Source organism: Ovis aries, chromosome 3 (assembly GCF_016772045.2).
Source record: "Ovis aries strain OAR_USU_Benz2616 breed Rambouillet chromosome 3, ARS-UI_Ramb_v3.0, whole genome shotgun sequence".
Lineage (NCBI taxonomy): Eukaryota > Metazoa > Chordata > Mammalia > Artiodactyla > Bovidae > Ovis > Ovis aries.
The window spans coordinates 168,333,322-168,354,124 of NC_056056.1; the positions used below are offsets into that span (position 1 = coordinate 168,333,322).

The window sequence follows — 20,803 nt, forward strand, 5'->3', positions numbered from 1 at the left end:
AATCCCGGGGATGGAGGAGCCTGGTAGGCTTCTGTCTATGGGGTTGCACAGAGTCAGACACGACTGAAGCGACTTAGCAGCAGCAGCAGCAGCAGCAGCAGCAGCAGCAGCAGCAGCAGCAGCGATCTCTAAGTTCCTAGTATGTTGTTAGGCATGTGAAGTCTGAGGGACATAAAGATGAGCACAGCTTCAGCTGTGGCTTCAACTCTGTGCAGTAGTTAAATAATAGAGATGATGGATGTGTAAAAACAAAACAATAAACAAACAATTATCTCCAAGGTTCTAAAATTCCATGATTCCAAATACAAGTCATTCTCACCTTTTTGGTTTTTCAGTGCCACCATCCTTCCCCACCATCCACTGAAAATTGATGTCTCTAAACTGTTTTGGTTTAACTTGGACACATTAGCTGATGACCATTTTGAGCCACACAACTGCCTGGAAAAACTTCAAGTTGTTATTTTTGTTGTTGTTGTGTATATGTGTTATATAGTGGTTTGGGGGAAGCTGAGTTATTTTATTGTATTTTGAATATTTGAAGTTTTGTTGCATTGTGCTATTAGTTAATAAAGTTAAGAGGAAAAGGGGCAAATTGAAGTGCTGATTATGGTGATAAGATGGGTAAGTATCATGAACAATACAAAATTGAAAATTAAAACATACATGCTCAAAATCCATCCATGTTGTCATAAATGGCAGGATATCCTTCCTTCTGATGACTGAATATATAAATATATTAAAGTATCATGCTGTGCACTTTAAAGTTACACAGTTATATGCCAAATTTATTTAATTAAAAAATAAAACACGTCAGGCTTCAATTAAGTTTCAATCAGAAGATTAACTTATGCCTGTGTGCTGTGTGCTAAACTATGAAGAAAAAAATTAACAAATGTAAAACATATTTTCAAAGCCTGTGTCCAAACAGATATACATTGTGATTACACTGAAAAAAGGAATTCCATTTATAACATTAAGAGTCAGTTGTTCAACTTTGCACATTTAACTTTCAGCTTGTTTCCTAGGAAAGCATTGTTTTAAAGTGGAAATTGTCTATCAGTTCAGTTCAGTCGCTCAGTTGTGTCCGACTCTTTGTGACCCCATGAATTGCAGCACACCAGGCCTCCCTGTCCATCACCAACTCCCGGAGTTCACTCAGACTCAGGTCCATCGAGCCAGTGATGCCATCCAGCCATCTCATCCTCTGTCATCCCCTTCTCCTCCTGCCCCCAATCCCTCCCAGCATCAGAGTCTTTTCCAATGAGTCAACTCTTCGCATGAGGTGGCTAAAGTACTGAAGTTTCAGCTTTAGCATGATTCCTTCCAAAGAAATCCCAGGGCTGATCTCCTTCAGAATGGATTGGCTGGATCTCCTTGCAGTCCAAGGGACTCTCAAGAGTCTTCTCCAACACCACAGTTCAAAAGCATCAATTCTTCGGCACTGAGCCTTCTTCACAGTCCAACTCTCACATCCATACATGACCACGGAAATTGTCTATAGTTTCCTACTAAAAATCAAAACCAGCTTCATTCAGCAACATTTACTGTGCTGATATGTACTAGTTTGATCAGTAGTTTCTGCTTTCAGGAAATTTGTCACTTAGTTTGGGAAATAAAAATAATGTAAATAGATTATTTAAAATTCTGAAAAAATAAGGAATAAAAACCAAATATGCAGACTGAAAAATTGTTTTTAAAAATATGCCAGTTTAAAGTCAGCAAGTTTTCCCCAAAATAATTGTATTTCTTCGATATGTTTTTTATGAATTATCTTTCTTAAATTGCATTTGCCTGGTTCACTCAGGTAATCTGCTAGAGTTATTTTGGTAACATTACCTTAATTCTACTTAATGCAAATAAATATTTAATATGCTTGGAATATTATTTTTATGGAGGCTTAAAAAAGGAGCAGTCATATAGTTGCAAAGAAATGACAAGCTGAAATGGGGCAGTAAAAAAGTTAATTCAAAGCCTCAATATCCCCTTTTTGCCCCATCATATATATTTGGTTCCAAAATATATTTTAAGATGATTCTCAATAGTTCTAGGCAGTGTTGATTAGTGGTGGGGAAGGTGGCCCAAAGGTCTTTTTTTTAAAATCTTGGTAAAGAAGTTAGATTGTGAAAATGTTACAGTGGGTATGACAGTAGCAAATAGCCACAGCTAGGAAGGAAGTCAAGCAGTAGTTGCAAAACCTTAAGTTTTATTTTTTAGGGGAAATTTTTTCAACTAATTATATTTGCTGAAAGACATTCTCAAAGGTGAAAGGAGAAGGCTTGCTTTCATCTACTTCATTCTAGGTTATCATTTATTAAAGTACCTATTCTGGTAGAGTAGATGGCACCCCACTCCAGTACTCTTGCCTGGAAAATCCCATGGATGGAGGAGCCTGGTAGGCTGCAGTCCATGGGGTTGCTGAGAGTTGGACACGACTCAGTGACTTCACTTTCACTTTTCACTTCCATGCATTGGAGAAGAAAATGGCAACCCACTCCAGTGTTCTTGCCTGGAGAATCCCAGGGACAGTGGAGCCTGGTCAGCTGCCGTCTATGGGGTCGCACAGAGCCGGACACGACTGAAGCGACTTAGCAGCAGCAGCAGCAGCAGATATAACTTAACAGTATTAAACAATGAAGACATCTTAGAAAGGGCTAACTTTATTCTTAGAAGTATTAGATCATTAAGAAACTGCTAGTAAGCTTCTTTGTTTCACTTGTCAGCTTTAAAATAGTATATTATGAACTTCTATTGGTCTTCACTAAAATAGAAACTCAATACAGTATAGGAATAGCTTAGAAATTACTTCACTGAATTATGTTTATTACATAATGGCTTGTTTAAGCTATTTGCCTAAGATGAACAGAAGAGTTGGAGTCTATCAGCAGCTCAAAAGATTCACCCTGTAATTTAAATATTTACTAATATTCCTAGTCTTATCACATAAACAAGGTACTAAGCTAGATACTTTCAAATTGTGGTGCTGGAGAAGACTTTTGAGAGTCCCTTAGACTGCAAGGAAATCAAATCAGTCAATCCTAAAGGAAATCAACACTGAATATTAACTGGGGGGACTGGCTGAAGCTGAAGCTCCAATACTTTGGCCGCCTGATGAGAAGAACCAACTCAATGGATGAGACCCTGATGCTGGGAAAGATTGAGGGCAGGAAGAGAAGCGGGTGACAGAGGATGAGATGGTGAGATAGCATCACTGACTCTATGGACATCTCTAGGAGATAGTGGAGGACAGAGAAGCCTGGCCTGCTACAGTCCATTGAATTGCTAAGAATTGGACCCAACTTAGCGATTGAACAAGAAGCAGCTAGATGCTGCCCTGTAATGTTAAACATTGTCTTAATCTTCAAGCCAAAGCAACATGAGTCAAGGGAATGATCTTTGGATCCAATCAGCCTTCCAAAAACTTTGCTAAAGGATTTTTGAACCATACTAAGAGACCTGGAAATTTTATTGATCTCTAGAATTTAAAACCACTTAACACCAGAAGGGGCTTCCCAGCTGGCTCAGACAATAAAGAATCTGCCTGCAATGCAGGAGACCCAGGTTCAACCCCTGGGTTGAGAAGATCCCCTGGAGAAGGAAATGGTGACTCACTCCAGTATTCTTGCCTGGAGAATCCCATGGATAGAGGAGCCTGATGGGTTATGGTCCATGGGTTCATAAAAGCTGGACATGACTGAATGACTGACTTTGTACACTGTAAAGCCAGAAGAGATTTTAGAAATTATTTGGTACAATTTCCCCATTTTACAAATTAAAAAACTGAGCTCCCAGAGTGCCCAAAAACACACAGAGTTAGTGGCAAAGCCTAGATTAAAAGATTCCAGTCTAAAGTTTTTTTTCTCTTCCACTGCTTTCTCAGTCTTCCTAAACATCTACTGATTCCTTCTTACACCCAAGGCCCACATAATTTTAGGTCACAGTTAAAACTTTTGAGGGACTTATATATAGTTTAATGGCAACATAGTGGTGAACACATTTGGCTGAATTACAGCTTTTTGAATTCTCAAGATAGTGCTACGGATAGCCGATTTCTTCTTTTCCTTCTTGGTTGAACAGCAGCAGGTACAATGGGAGGTAAATGGCCTCTGGAGTTGGACAGACTCAGTAGCAAGACTGTAAGATTTGGAATCTTGATCTGCCTCCTCATTTGTAAAAGGGGTCTCTTAGCTAGCAAAGCTGTGGTGAGAATTTGCAATAACACATGCAAAGCGCCTCGCACAGGGACAGGGACAGGGACAGGTAGGTACTCAATATGCAGAGCTGTTAGGATGATGATGGACCATAGGCCTTCTAGCAGTGGAACACACAATAGGCTCCAGAAGGCTGGTTCTGTCTTCCTCTGCTCTGTAAAGCCGGGATGGAGCATTTTGACTTGTGTGAAATTAACAGTTCATAGCTGAACTGAAACAGATGCTGGGTGAATTTGCAGAGCACACCAAATGTGTTTGGTGAATTTGGAGCATCATTGGTTTATAACAACATCATAATAATCTTTGCTCAAGATTATAGTCATACAAAGACCTACAATTAGATTAAAATTAAAATAATGTTATTGGGAATTCCCTGGTGGTCCAGTGGTTTAGGACTCCTCACTTTCACTGCCAAGGGCACTGGTTCAATCCCTGGTCAGAGAACCAAGATTTCCCAAAAGTCACACAGTATAGCCCGCCCCCACCCCGACCCCCCAAAAAAAACCAAACCAAAAACATTAACTTTGTATCTTACAAATTTAGTTTTCTATCAAACAATACAGGCTAATAAATCAACAATTTTCATTGTAAAATATAAAAATTCACCGTTAGTCAATAGCTTCTCATCTTAACACAAAATTTAAGGAACTATTACTACAAATACACTTTTTTTTTGCAAACAAATAGGATTTATTACAGAGAAGGCAATGGCACTCCACTCCAGTACTCTTGCCTGGAAAATCCCATGGGCAGAGGAGCCTGGTGGGCTGCAGTCCTTGGGGTCTCTAAGAGTCGGCGAATGAGCAACTTCACTTTCACTTTTCACTTTCATGCATTGGAGAAGAAAATGGCAACCCACTCCGGTGTTCTTGCCTGGAGAATCCCAGGGATGGGGGAGCCTGGTGGGCTGCCGTCTATGGGGCTACACAGAGTTAGACACAACTGAAGCCACTTAGCAGCAGCAGCTCTCAGCATAGACATTGAGGGGGGTAAAGAGTCCCCCCAAATTCACTTTTAAACTTAAAAAAAATTAGGTGCTTATTTTATAAGTGATTTATATGTGCTAATGAAAAAAGTGACAGTATTCTAGAAGAAACTAATATAAAATTTATTATTAATTACAAAGATACAAAAATGTGTCTCAGAACATGGTAATCTTCCTTAAAGGAAAGACTAATAATGTAGCTTAATATCTGATACATTAGGGAACTTTCGGAAATTTTAAGGTTAAAGCGTCTGACTCCAATGCAGGAGACCCGGCTTCGATCCCTGGGTCGGGAAGATCCTCTGGAGAAGGAAATGGCAGCCCAGTCCAGTATTCTTGCCTGGAGAATCTCATGGACAGAGGAGCCTGGTAGGCTACAGTCCACGGGGTCGCAAAGAGTCAGACACGACTTCACTTTCACTTTCTTGTGTTAAATAAATGAATTTAAGAAACACAGGAAGACAAATTAGGTACATTTAAATCTCTATAATTACACTTTTTAATAGGAAAACACCTGAAGAAAGGAATATATATGTGTGTACATACATGTGCACAATATTTTCTCAGGAAATACTTGCAGAAGTGTAGCTTTCATATTCCTTGTAACTGTCACTATAGAGCTCAGTGACCACCTTATTTCCATTTTATTTTCTGTAACCATCACTATGACAGATATTCCAGTTAATAATAAAGATGTATCATATCTGGTGACATGCCAAAAAATAGGTAAATATATAAAACTGAAGAGTGAAAGAGATCATATCTGTCCTGGCAGGATGGAGGCTGAAACGAAACAGTTTTGGCTAACTTTATAATCTATTTTATGAGTGTGAAATTAAGGAAAACAAATAAAATTTACCAGTGCACACAGATAAGAATTTAGACATTCAGAAGTCAAGAAATTTAATGTTAAGATTCCAGAAATTAATGCTATGCTCCTTAACAGTAGCACTCTTTCAGGCTTACTTTTCTGGCTGTCTACTATAAATCTTCCTAATCCCAATGTAGCATTCATTTGGAACTTTTCCACAAATGTACAAATTTACAGAATAAAACCACCTAACCACACCTATCTTTTGTAACTGACTGCTTTCACTAATTCCACTGAAATTGCATTACAAAACTGGGACTATAATTGGTTATTAGCAAGAAGAAACAAGACAGAACTTCTGTGTGCAATTTTTGAAAATTAACTCAATTTTCAACTCCAACCTTGGACACTTTTTTTTTTCAGTTTCTTTCTTTCTTGAAGGATAATTGCTTTACAGAATTTTGTTGTTTTCTGTCAAACCTCAACATGAATCAGCCATAGGTCTTGATATATTAGTTTACCAATAAAAGTCTTATGTGCTCCCCCAAACCTGTATGTTTCTGATTATCATTATTGCAAAAATCTGTCTAGGCCTCCCCTTAATTTCACTTCAATATGTCCATGTTTTATTCCTTGTGACTCTATTATATAATTTTGTGTAAATTAAAATTTTGTGTATGCTGTACAGTAGAAACTGACACAACATTATAAAGCAACTATACTCCGATAAAGACTAATTTAAATACAAATAAAAAAATAAAATCACTGCGTGAAACAAATTTGGTTGGGTGATTGGTTTGGGGACTCTAAATGACATACTTTTAATTGCCATAATTATCACATTATTTCTCATTTTGCTGCTTTTTCCTCTTTAAAATATGCCACAGGTTTACTGGTATATTTTTATTATAAGTAATTTATCTAGCGATCATGTACTAAGCAAACTCAAGAGTCTGTAACACAGTTAGAACCTTAAAAAAAATAAAGGTATACAAAGATATTCCCAAAGTCCATGCTTCAAAGGATCCACACTTAATTCAAAGGGAAATTCTTCAAAAAGAACAGGTTTACTCTTTTTGAAAAAAGTTCTTACAATTATCTGTAACAGTTTAGAACCTTAACAAAAAGTAAAAATGTTTCCTAGGCTCCTCAGTTTCCAAAAAGTGCATTATCATTTCATTGCAAAGCACCCCAGGCATGTTTTATTTTGGACAAAATTGTCTGGATTCTTAGCCTGAAGTAAACTACAACAGAAATTAAGAACTGGCGGAGGCAAACACATTACTGATCAACCTGATGGTAAGATCAGGTCAGTGCGACACTTTTTCAGGTGACAGAAAAGGTATAAGGAAGAGACATTAAGACTTGAAAAATAGCAAACTGAGGTCATTGAGTAAGGACATGAACACCTCTCAATAGCTCCTAGGAACAGTAATATATTTGGGTCCAATATAACAGATGAAATTCCTAATAATGTCCGATAACTATTAGAAAGGGGTGCAGGTGGTAAAGAATCTGCCTTCCGACGAAGGAAACACAAGAGACTCAGGATCCATCTCTGGGTCAGGAAGATTCCCTGGAATAGGAAATGGTAACCTGCTTCGGCATTCTTGCCTGGAAACTTCCATGGAAAGAAGAGCCTGGTGGGCTACGGTTCATGGGGCCACAAAGATTTGGACACATCTGAGAGATTGAGCAGATACACAATTATCAGAAAAACATTTAAAAATATTAAGTATATACTTCAAAAAAGCAGAGAAACATTTTTAAAACATCTCTATTTAAAATGGTTAAAATGAAAAATTTTATTGCTTAAAAAGATAAGGTTTGATTATTTGGATAATCCATTTTTGTGGTGTCTCACTTACTTTCTAATAATTTAGGATGAAGTGAGGCATATGGAAATAACTCAGAAGCCTGGAGCTAATCAGCGTGTGCATAATAGTGTGGTTCATCAGAATAAATGCAGTGCATTTAGAAATCACTATCGCTTTCTTTATTTTCTAGATTGTATTCTTCTGGAGTCCCCTTTTCTCTTGTGCTTGAATATACTATAAAATCGTGAACTTTTCCTTTGAGAACATCCAGGTCATTCTGCATCTTTAATATGCTATTGTCATACTGAATTCCTTCCAGGGTCTTCTGCATCTCCATGATTTCAGATACTGCTTTCAGCATATCATCTTCCATGTTAAACATCTGAAGGGTCAGGTCTTCCATTTTCTTTTCTGTCCCGATCAGATCCTGAGAGACTCTCAGAACAGAGTGAACAGCACTTTCAATCGTCGGCAAATGTGTCTTGCATTCTTCAACTTTGGGTTCGTAGCTGGAGAGTTTGTTAGTCAGGTCTTCATCTCTGGCAAAGAGAGCATGCTGCTCCTCCTCTAACTTCTCCACCGCTTTTGTGTCGGAGCCAAGCTGCTCCTCTACTCGCAGAAGATCCTCTTCTTCTTGTCTCTGTATAGTTCTAATATTTCTGACTGTGCTATCTTCCAAATCTTTTAGCCTTTCAGTGAGCAATTTTATTTCCTGTTCAACTGAGTTAATTTGGACAGTGACTTGAGAATGTATATGTTTTGATTCTGATTTGAAAATGTTTGTATTAACATTCATTTCTTCTAGGCTTCTCTTCCAGAAATCTGTAACATTCTGGAACTTCTCATTAAGGCTTTTCATCTTTTGGGTGAGCATCTCTTCACTGGTTTGAATGTCATGCATGATTCTTTGGAGGGTGGCTACTTCCTGCTCAAACTGGGTCACCAAAGACATGGAGGATGTAGCTTCCTGCAGGATACTTTCAGTAGAGGCAAGCTGCATTTATAACACAAAACAATTCCCAAGGCTACTTAATAACTTTTATATTAGGGAAACACACTTTAGCAACAATGTGCCAAGTTCAAGTTCTGAAGATGTCTAAAATATCCAAGTACATCAGAATCATGCAGATAAAAATAATTATCACTTAACAGTTTTTTAAAAAAACATTTAAAACACATTTAATAGATTAGGGCTATGGTATAAAAATACAGCTGTTTCTCATCCCTTGATATGCACCTGTGTGGGATTGGTTTCCCTGTGGAGACTGAAATCCATGGATGCTCAAATCCCTCATATAAAACACTGTAAGATGGCACAGTATTTGCGTATTATAAACTAAATCATCTCTATGTATAATTCCTAATACAATGTAAATGATATGTCAAGAGTTGCCAGTGAATGGCAAATTCAGATTTTGTTTTCTTAAACTTTCTGGATGTTTTCTTTTCAAGTATTTTTTGATACACGATTGAACACTTGGATGCGGAACCTATGGATATGGAGGGCAAACTATAAACATTGGAACTTCTAATCCTCAATATTGATTACTTGTACACTTTCAAATATTCCAAATAATGTTAAAGAAGCCTGAAATATATCACATTTCCTTTTTTTAATTCCAATGTAAATAAACTTAATTGTCATTTTAAGAGTTACCTGGCTTTTTAGAAACTGATTTAGTTACAAAATTTGTTAACTTTCCTAAGTTGTATGACTCTGGAAGACTTCCTGCCTGTAAAGAAATTTGTTGACTGAGTTTTTGCAGGAAAGGTACCAGAATCAGATCTCATAGCTATCACAAAGGCAAAAAGTGAATTAAAAGATCAGTTTACAGAGACAACTCATGCCAAATAGTAAAGTGTTCTAAGTATCTAAAAATTATGGTAAACAGCAAATATCTAAAAGTATAAATATGTAAATATCTATAAATTATGGTAAGCTCCTGGCATCTCCTACTATATCCAGAATACAGAAGAACCAGGTTGAGGACCTCTTTCTTAGTCTACCCTCACACACAGATAACAGCCTTAGAGACTACAGGAAGGCCTGGAAACAATCTTTAGTTTAGCGAATATCTGCAGCATGATGTTAAAGACATAGCACTGTACAAAACACAGTTCTGCCCTTGCACAGTTTAGTTTAATTGGAGAGAAAGTGAAGTTTACATGTGCTTAACAGGGAAAGAGTAATGGAAGCGATTACATAGGGTGTCCAAACCGAACTTCAATGACCAAGGACAATGTTATAGAAATAATATCTAATACCTGCTTCTAGTCACTTCCTCTAAATCATCCTACATACTGCAGCCCGATTTAAGATTTTAAAAACTGCTGTGTACATCGTGTGTGTGCGTTAGTCGCTTAGTCGTGCCTGACTCTTTGTGACCTCATGGACTCTAGCATGCCAGGCTCTTTTGTCCATGGAATTCTCCAGGCAAGAACACTGGAGTGGGTTGCCGTTTGCTTCTCCAAATGTACATCATGCTGCTGCTGCTAAGTCGCTTCAGTCGTGTCCGACTCTGTGCGACCCCATAGAAGGCAGCCCACCAGGCTCCCCAGTCCCTGGGATTCTCCAGGCAAGAACACTGGAGTGGGTTGCCATTTTCTTCTCCAATGCATGAAAGTGAAAAGTGAAAGTGAAGTCACTCAGTCGTGTCCAACTTTTAGAGACCCCATGCACTGCAGACTACCAGGCTCCTCTACCCATGGGATTTTCCAGGCAAGAGTACTGGAGTGAGGTGCCATTGCCTTCTCTGGATGTACATCATGGTACAAGATTAAAGAAAACCTCTCTTCAAGAACATTAGAGATACCAAGGGAACATTTCATGCAAAGATGGGCTCGATAAAGGACAGAAATGATATGGACCTAACAGAAGCAGAAGATATTAAGAAGAGGTGGCAAGAATACACAGAAGAACTGTACAAAAAAGATCTTCAAGACCCAGATAATCATGATGATGTGATCATTAATCTAGAGCCAGATACCTTGGAATGTGAAGTCAAGTGGGCCTTAGAAAGCATCACTATGAACAAAGCTAGTGGAGGTGATGGAATTCCAGTTGAGCTGTTTCAAATCCTGAAAGATGATGCTGTGAAAGTGCTGCACTCAATATGCCAGCAAATTTGGAAAACTCAGCAGGGGCCACAGGACTGGAAAAGGTCAGTTTTCATTCCAGTTCCAAAGAAAGGCAATGGCAAAGAATGCTCAAACTACCGCACAATTGCACTCATCTCACATGCTAGTAATGCTCAAAATTCTCCAAGCCAGACTTCAGCAATACATGAACCGTGAACTCCCTGATGTTCAAGCTGGTTTTAGAAAAGGCAGAGGAACCAGAGATCAAATTGCCAACATCCACTGGATCATGGAAAAGCAAGAGAGTTCCAGAACATCTATTTCTGCTTTATTGACTATGCCAAAGACTTTGACTGTATGGATCACAATAAACTGTGGAAAATTCTGAAAGAGATGGGAATAACAGACCACCTAACCTGCCTCTTGAGAAATCTATATGCAGGTCAGGAAGCAACAGTTAGAACTGGACATGGAACAACAGACTGGTTCCAAATAGGAAAAGGAGTACGTTAAGACTGTATATTGTCACCCTGCTTATTTAACTTATATGCAGAGTACATCATGAGAAACGCTGGACTGGAAGAAGCACAAGCTGGAATCAAGATTGCCGGGAGAAATATCAATAACCTCAGATATGCAGATGACACCACCCTTATGGCAGAAAGTGAAGAGAAGCTAAAAAGCCTCTTGATGAAAGTGAAAGAGGAGAGCGAAAAAGTTGGCTTACAGCTCAACATTCAGAAAACGAAGATCATGGCATCTGGTCCTATCACTTCATGGGAAATAGATGGGAAACAGTAGAAACAGTGTCAGACTTTATTTTTTTGGGCTCCAAAATCACTGCAGATGGTGATTGCAGCCATGAAATTAAAAGACGCTGACTCCTTGGGAGAAAAGTTATGACCAACCTAGATAGCATATTCAAAAGCAGAGACATTACTTTGCCGACTAAGGTCCATCTAATCAAGGCTATGGTTTTCCCAATGGTCATGTATGGATGTGAGAGTTGGACTGTGAAGAAGGCTGAGTGCCGAAGAATTGATGCATTTGAACTGTGGTGTTGGAGAAGACTCTTGAGAGTCCCTTGGACTGCAAGGAGATCCAACCGGTCCATTCTGAAGGAGATCAGCCCTGGGATTTCTTTGGAAGGAATGATGCTAAAGCTGAAACTCCAGGACTTTGGCCACCTCATGTGAAGAGTTGACTCATTGGAAAAGACTCTGATGCTGGGAGAGATTGGGGGCAGGAGGAGAAGGGGACGACCGAGGATGAGATGGCTGGATGGCATCACGGACTCGATGGATGTGAGTCTGAGTGAACTGCGGGAGCTGGTGATGGACAGGGAGGCCTGGCGTGCTGCGATTCATGGGGTTGCAAAGAGTCGGACACGACTGACCGACTGAACTGAACTGAACTGAACTGAACTGAACTTACTACTTCCTCATACTCCTAGGAGAAAGTGCCAAATTCTATAACCCCTCTATATCTATTTTTCTTCTACTTTGCCTAGCTGAGTTCTTTCCTTTGTTCAAGACTCAGGCCAGGCCTCCCTCAGCTCCTCAGTGCAGCCTGCCATCCTGGCCCTCACTCTGAGAGCCTGAACTCCTATGGCACCTATTGTATTGCATATTTACCACTTATTTGGTACTTAGCACATATAACTCAAGAATTCTTGAGTGTTCACGCTATACCAGACTTGAGCTAGACACTGAATATAAAAATACAGATAAAGTACAGTCTTTGACTTCACAATTTGATAGGGGAGATAGTGTTTCGGATGTTCTATGTCATGTATTCTGGATCCCTAATAAGATGTACTGAGTGTACTCTGCTTCACTATTAGGAACTAAGGATATAGAGAAAAAAGACAGCATTTGCTCTAAGGAGCAGTGAAAGAGATAAACGAATTAACAACAACAATACAAATCACAGTAGATGATTATTTGTGCCATGCCAGAATTAGCACGGGGAGAAGGCATGCTTAGAGGAGAAATCAGAAGTCTGGAGGAAATGAAGAGGTTTAGACTCTCAAATCCGACTCTAATAGGCTGATAAATTAAACAGGTGAAGCTATGAAGGTTTCTAAATTCCTTAGAGGAAGAGACCATGTCTTATGCCTTTTTGTAGTGCTCATATCTCAGGGTCTAAAGAACATGTTTCTTGATGTTTAGGAGGAAAACCGTCCAGGAAACCTAGGTCTACCCCAGTCAGGACCTGAAGCAGTTCTGGGTGATAGTTCTAGGTGATTGTTTGATTGTTCCCAAACAATGCACAAACAGTGTCATTCTGAAACCTTGTTTAAAAATTATTTTTAGGTCTGGGGAAGAGGCGGCAGGCGCCATGTCGGGCCGTGAAAGTGGCAAGAAGAAGCCGCTGAAGCAGCCCAAGAAGCAAGCCAAGGAGATGGACGAGGAAGGTAAGGCATTCGAGCAGAAGCAGAAGGCGGAGCAGAAGAAACTCGAGGAGCTAAAAGCAAAGGCCGCGGGGAAAGGCCCCCTGGCCACCAGTGGAATTTAGAAATCTGGCAAAAAATAAGCTGTTCCTTGTGCCTGAGGCAATGATGAGCGTTAGCTACATTTCTGTTTAAACAACTGGATTCCCTGCCATAATATCTGTTGCCACCTATAGCTAGAATCAAGTGTTGTCTTGGAACCTATTGTACATTACATTTAAGAATAAACTTTTGTAAAAATATATATATATTTTTATTGTACACTTGTAGACATAATGCAAGTTACTTTAAAAAGCAGTTCTGAGAAATACTTGTACATTGCTAACAGTATTATGTTTAGTTATCTTATTAGCAGCACTTTGAAGAGACAAGCTTATCTTCATCCAAGGTAATTTCTTGTTTGGGCTTCCCAGGTAGAGTTAGTGGTAAAGAACCCTGCCTGCCAGTGCAGAAGACATAAGAGACACTGTTTCAATCCATGTGTTGGGAAGTTCACACAGAGGAGGACATGGCAACCCACTCCAGTATTCTTGCCTGGAGAATCCCATGGACAGGGGAACCTGGCTGGCTATATAGTCAATAGAGTCACAAAGAGTTGGACACGACTGAAGCGACTTTGTACACATGCAAGATAATCTCCTATTTAGGCTGTTCACCAGAGTTTCACTATAACCCAGAGGCAGTATAACCCAGGAGACTCCAAGGACAAGATCAACTTCTCAGGATAATAAAGGTCTCAAGATTTAATCTGCAATTAATGAGTGACTGGTGCTCACACCAGTCATGTCTGACTCTTTGCAACCCTATGAACTGCAGCCCACCAGGCTCCTCTGTCCATGTGATTTTCCTGGCAAGAATACTGGAGTGGGTTGCTACATTTCCTGTATCACAGGCAGATTCCTTACCGCTGAGCCACCAGGGAAGTCCTGGAACACAATAGTTAGCATTTATGGGCTGTGAATATATTTTAATAGTTTTTCATTTTTTAAAAAAAGTTAAATTCTTAAATTTATTACTGCTTGAAAGTTTTCAAAGATTTTGCATATATATTGTATCTCATTTGATTTTAATAAAAGTTTTGCTACTCTCCTTTAACAAGTGATGAAATGGAGGCCAAGAGAAGTTAAAATGATTTTTCCCAGGTCACACAGTTTTGTGAGAGCCCATGTCTAGCTGTTTTCCCTCCTACTGTATGAAGCTGGCCTTTAAGGGCCTGCTCTGTAAAGAGGCAGCTATTGTTAAATTACTCCTAGGGCAGATTGGGAGAGAAAGAGCTTTGTGAAGATGGAATATTTCTTGAATCCTAGGGTGATAATGGCACTCCACTCTAGTACTCTTCCTGGAAAATCCCATGGATTGAGGAGCCTGGTGGGCTACAGTCCATGGGGTCGCTAAGAGTTGGACACGACTGAGTGACTTCACTTTCACTTTTCACTTTCATACATTGGAGAAGGAAATGGCAACCCACTCCAGTGTTCTTGCCTGGAGAATCCCAGGGACTGGGGAGCCTGGTGGGCTGCCATCTATGGGGTCGCACAGAGTCGGACACGACTGAAGCGACTTAGCAGCAGCAGCAGGATGATATTTTAAATATCTGCTTCAAAAGCATTTATTTATTTACTTTCAATTGAAGTATAGTTGATTTACAATTTTCTATTAGTTTCACGTGTACAACATAGTGATTCAATATTTTTATTTTTTATTTATTTTCAATATTTTTATAGATTATACTTCATTTGAAGTTATTACAAACTAATGGCTATATTTCCCTGTGCTATAAAATATATTCTTGTTGCTTGCAAAATCTTTTTAATTGCTGCCAAATTTTTTCATTTAAAAAGGAAATCTTTGGGACTTCTCTGGCAGTTAGGAGTCTGAGCTTCCACTGCAGGGAGCAAGGGTTCAATCCTTGGTCAGAAATGAAGATCCTACATGCTGTGTGACATGGCTGAAAAAAAAGGAAATCTTTCTTCAATAGCATTTAAGTACATGAAGTCTCTATTTCTTGGAATTTTTCTATCATGTTTGCTCTGATTAGAGGGCCCTAGATAACTATTTTGGAGAAGGCAATGGCACCCCACTCCAGTACTCTTGCCTGGAAAATCCCATGGACGGAGGAGCCTCGTGGGCTGCAGTCCATGGGGTCACTAAGAGTCCGACATGACTGAGCGACTTCACTTTCACTTTTCACTTTCGTGCATTGGAGAAGGAAATGGCAACCCACTCCAGTGTTCTTGCCTGGAGAATCCCAGGGACTGGGGAGCCTGGTGGGCTGCCCAGTCTATGAGGTTGCACAGAGTCAGACACGACTGAAGTGACTTAGCAGCAGCAGTAGCAGCAGATAACTATAATCAGATTTCATCTTGAGCTCTAGGTCAAAATAGAAACTCTTGCAACACCTTTCCAGAGGCCCCTAAACTCATGCTCCATGCAATTCACTGGCATGTGTGAGGGATAATTTTCATCCACGATTCTTTTCTTCTGGGGGGTTTCAGGCTCATTCTGCACATCAGGCGTCAGGAACTTAGGCCATCTATTTAATTTCTATTTTGCAACCTCCTTGTGTACCCTGGTGCCAAACACAAGTCCTTTTTTACGTTATGACAGGAGTAAAGGTTTAGTGAATGAATAAATGAAAAAAACAAGCCATATTTCCCAATGATAGCTTGGTCCCTGGTAGCCAGATAAGGCCCAGCTGACGCCTTACTGGTTGCACCTGACCCTCTTTTGAGACAACGAGGTAGTAAGAAGCTTATCTGTCTCACATTTCTAAAGTCACAGTAATAATGCATTTACATTTACAGCTTGAAGAACTACAACACAGATTTGGGTTTTAATTTTCATGTGGTTATAAGCAATATTTATTTTAGGTTTGTTGTTGTCTAGTCACTAAGTTGTGTCCGACTCTTTTGTGACCTCATGAACTGTAGCCCGCCAAGCTCCTCTGTCCATGACATCTCCCAGGCAAGAATACTGGAGTGGGTTGCCATTTCCTACTCCATGGAACCTTCCTGACCCAGAGATAGAACCCGCATCTCCTGAATTGCAGGCAGACTCTTTACCATCTGAACCACTGGGGAATCCCCTTCTTTTAGGTTAGTCATTCTTATATGCATATGAATATGTATATACTTGCCAAGTAGAAATAAAACACAAACCGGTGGATCTTTGCCCAACAAGAGCTACTCCTATTCTAAGTTTATACCTAAAAATCAATTATATTTTCGGTGCCCTAGACACTTCATATTTAAATAGAAAGTTGAGGTCACATCAATATAAGAAGATTGGTCCTTTTAAACAATAACAGTTGTTATATATTAAGAAAAGTCTTGTCCTTTCAAAATGTAATCTAAGGTTAGCTTAAACTGAAGGGAGAATGTGAACAAGCAGGAAAAACAGCAATGGTTAAAGTACTAATGGTCTAAAAGGCAGGAGAAAATAATTTATGAATGGGGTAGAAGGGGGGCAATGGGGAAGAAAAATGGTAAAATCTCTCCAAATATGTCAATTAATAATTACCTTTTCTGAAATTAAACTGATTTTACTTTGAAGTCCTTGGAATTCACTGGTTTCCATCTTCAGTAACTGGTATTGGTTTTCCACCTTTGCAAACTTTTCTGACTGCTGAAATACAAACCTAGAAAAGGTGAAAAACAGGTAATTACTTTCTAATTCATACCCACTAAAGTCTGAATGTTAAAGCAGTATTTTTGCCCACTTCTGGTATTGCTACTGCTACTGCTAAGTAACTTCAGTCGTGTCTGACTGTGTGACCCCATAGACGGCAGCCCACCAGGCTCCCCTGTCCCTGGGCTTCTCCAGGCAAGAACACTGGAGTGGGTTGCCATTTCCTTCTCCAGTACATGAAAGTGAAAAGTGAAAGTGAAGTTGCTCAGTCTTATCTGACTCTTAGCGACCCCATGGACTGCAGTCTACCAGGCTCCTCCAAGGACAACATAAATTCTGGTGTAGATAGTTTATTTCAACAAACATGAGTTTATTTCAGCAAACATTGGGAGAGCTTGATGTGTAGTTGGGTACTGGTTTAATTGTACATTCAAATAAGAGTGAAACACTGCCTTTCTTCAAGTTTACAGCTCAGTAAGTGAGATGAGGTAACATCTATAATAGAAATTACATGCAAGAAACATTTGGAAGAAAGAAATAATGAATTATTTAGAGTGAGATATGTGATCTGTACTATTTTTTCAAGGAGATATTTGAGTAATATATAGAAAATAAGTGTTTTACACTGAGATGTAGGAGAAGCAAAAGTTATCTAAGATAAAAAAGCATTTTAAAATAAAACTATATGAGAAAAAAAAGCAGTGGAGTGGAAGAGAGAGTGATGATTATTAGAAGTCAAAATGTATCAGGGGTCAAAACTGAAAACAGAAATCATTGTCCATGTGACAATACAACACATGGGCTTTTCAAGGTGTATAGTATGCACAGTTGATTATACCCTAAATTATGAGCTGCAAGTGTCCTTTAGATGCCAATCTAAAATTGGAATGTATTCTCCATCTGGTAAAAAGTAAAAGCACAAAAAAATTATCCCAATCTTAAAAACAATAAATAATCTTTTGTTTGTAAGGGCTTGAAATGACCAGGCACAAAAGGAATGTTTTGGATCTAGCACCATTTTGGTTAAGTTATTTTGACTCAATTCTTTGGGCCCAGAAAAAGTAGCAGCTGAAATTCTTTGTGTATTTATTTTTATCAAATCACCAACTCACCAGACTGAGTCTGAGCAAGCTCCAGGAGTTGGGGATGGATGGGGAAACCTGGCATGCTACAGTCCATGGGGCTGCAGAGTCGGGCACAACTCTGAACTGAACTGAGTCATCAAAAAGCAGTGGCACAGGGAACTCTTTAGTGATCCAGTAATTAGGACTCAGCGCTCTTCTGCCGAGAGCCCCTGGTTGGGGAAGTAAGATCTCAAAAGTGGCAAACCCTGTGGTGTGGCAAAATAAAAAAGCAGTGGAGCAAAACCATAGGAACCAGAAGTGAAGTGACAGTCACTCAGTCATGTCCAACTCCTTGTGACCCAGGCCAGAATACTGGAGTGAGTAGCTGTTCCTTTCTCCAGGGAATCTTCCCAACCCGGGGATCGAACCCAGGTGTCCCACATTGCACGCAGATTCTTTACCAGGTGAGCCCCAAGTGAAACCCAGTAGGAACGGGAGGAGTGACTTAATCAGAGTATGCGGGTCGGTGGTTCAAAAGCTTCACTGCATATCGGAGACAACTGGCAGCTTTAAAAATGTGTAATGTCTAGGTCCTACCACAGAAATTCGGACTTAGTTGATTTGGGATGTGACTTAGACATTATACATTTTCAAACCTCCCAGCCAAGCTGAGAATGACTAATTGACACTATTGTAAAAACAGTGGAAGACAGAGCGAAAGACAAACATTTAAAGGTTCCAAAACTCAATGGAGAGGTGAAAGACTTCTGACTTTTGTGAGTCAAACTCATAGTCATCATTAGGCTGTTACTTAAAACTGTACAAAAGTAAAATGGATTTTTTGTGTTTTTAAACAAATGTTTACAGTGTTGGATGAAATAAATTTCTTTTGATAACGGCAAATATTTATCCTATGAGATAAGTGATTTAAGTAAGCAAGCCCAGGTTGCATAATTAGTACAGATTGACTTCTCCTGTGTGTTAATATGAACTTTTAAACAAAACTTCTAGTTGTTAGAAAACACTATTATCCTAATTTCAAAGAAAGATGTGTAGAAAACTCTTTTCTGATTGGCTATTTCATTGTTGGCATTTAAGAGACCAGTAGACAGAGGGGAAGAACAAAGATCGCTCTAAAGAAAAGCCTAATTTCAGTAATTGGTTTTATCATCCATTACTCCACAGTGTTAACTCATGGATTTGCTCTATAGATCAATATGTTCATTTAGAATAAAATCATTTATAGAGGGAACTTTTTGTGAAGGTTGATCCATTAAAGTTCATTACAGGACTTCTCATTTTATTTAATCTTTTTAATATTATCTCTGCACGTCTCAAAATCTCAAATACTAAGCAAAAACTTGAAAACTGTATTATATGAATGATCATTTCTGATGATAATTTGCAGGGTTTTTTTTCATAGTTAGCTTCTCACCAAAATGGAAAAAAATTCACCATTTCTACATATGAATAATGCATATAAGAAAAAACAGGCATAAAGTTTATTTAGTGTGTAATGAAAATAATCAACAGTGGTCTGTATGATGCTGAGTTAAAATACATTTCTTTTTTGGCCACATCCCATGGCATGAGGGATCTTAGTTCCCCAACCAGGGATGAACCTGAGCCCCCTACAGTGGAAGCTCAAAGCCCTAACCACTGGACCACCAGGGAATTCCCGGTTTATTTTTCACTTAGAAGTGCCAGACACTGTTCTAAGAGCTTCGTAAATATTAACTCATTTAACATTAAGGAAGAGGATGATTTTCTAGAAGCCAAAAATGTACACTGAGAGAAGGTGGTTTCAATTCTGAAACAGTAATTTTTGAAACTGGCATCCGGATAAGTGCCCAAGGTGCTTTGTTTCATTTTAGGGATTTTTAAATAGGAGCAGTTCAAAACCTCCTTACTCCCATCTTCCTTCCCTTAGATAAGACAACAGTTAGGGTCTGCTAAGGGATAGGAGAAGAAAGAAAATTATTATAAACAATTCTGGGCTAGGGATTTCTATTTCTAGAATCTTGGCCTGTTTGCGGATTAATACTAAAGGTGGACATACTAAAGGACATACTAAAGGAATACTAAAGGATTCAACATATTGGTGGAATGTGAAGCTGGGCAACTTTGGCACTGCTATTCGCTAGCTGTACAACCACCTTAGGCAAGTTATTTAACTTACCTTTGCTAGTTTCCGCATCTGTAAAGTGGGGATTAGGGTGTTGTAGAGATTAAATAGGTTTGTATTTATAAAGTTCTTACATTTCCTGGAACATAAAACATCAACTATTCTAAGTACCTTGACTTTTTCTTTTGAATTACTTTGTGTACCTGCGTTTCCCATCTTCAGATAAGCCAAGAGTGGTAAAATAGATCAGGGCTCTCTTCTACTTACTCTTGATATCATTACAAGCTCCAGGTCTGTTTGAATCAGCCTTGGGTTTACAGCCAACAAAGGATGGAATGAATGGATGAGATCCACTAAAAGGAAAAGAAGCACTCTCTTACCCTGTGTTTTGAGGCCTCATTTCATTATCATAGTTAAAAGATTTTAAAGGTATGGATATAGAGGAAAAGGCCCTAGATGAACTAGTTACCTTAGTGTAAGCCTTAACAAAGAGAATCTTTCTGACTCCTTCATAATCCATTGCAGTTTACAGAGGTCTCATATAGATTCAGGGCCCTTAGGAATAAACCATGCATTTCCTTGTGTTGGTAGACAGCTAATTGAGGATATATATATATACACAGGATTTTCTCTGGC

The 20,803-nt window shown here is 39.1% G+C and overlaps 2 protein-coding genes across 3 annotated transcripts in view; one reads left to right on the plus strand and one right to left on the minus strand.

Annotated features, from left to right (window-relative positions):
* The window catches only part of IKBIP (IKBKB interacting protein), a 28,903-nt gene that overhangs the window by 4,966 nt on the left and 3,134 nt on the right, over positions 1 to 20,803 (minus strand). Inside the window, exons 2-3 of one of the 2 annotated variants that reach the window (XM_004006635.6) lie at positions 16,871 to 16,988; positions 4,727 to 8,815 (exon numbers count right to left, since the gene is read on the minus strand). In XM_004006635.6, coding sequence (XP_004006684.2) covers positions 7,979 to 8,815; positions 16,871 to 16,988 — 955 coding nt within the window. In that variant the 3' untranslated portion in view covers positions 4,727 to 7,978. Of the gene's footprint in view, positions 1 to 4,726; positions 8,816 to 16,870; positions 16,989 to 20,803 lie in introns of those variants that run through there. The other variant, XM_027967646.3, reaches the window with a different exon arrangement.
* Positions 13,214 to 13,464, plus strand: LOC121819139 (translation machinery-associated protein 7-like). Its single transcript, XM_042247110.2, has one exon. The coding sequence runs from the start codon at positions 13,240 to 13,242 to the stop codon at positions 13,414 to 13,416; it is 177 nt and encodes a 58-aa protein (XP_042103044.1). The 5' UTR covers positions 13,214 to 13,239; the 3' UTR covers positions 13,417 to 13,464.

Bases quoted from the DNA above. Each gene is read 5' to 3' on its own strand.
- LOC121819139 (XM_042247110.2), top strand. From the start codon at position 13,240: ATGTCGGGCCGTGAAAGTGGCAAGAAGAAGCCGCTGAAGCAGCCCAAG.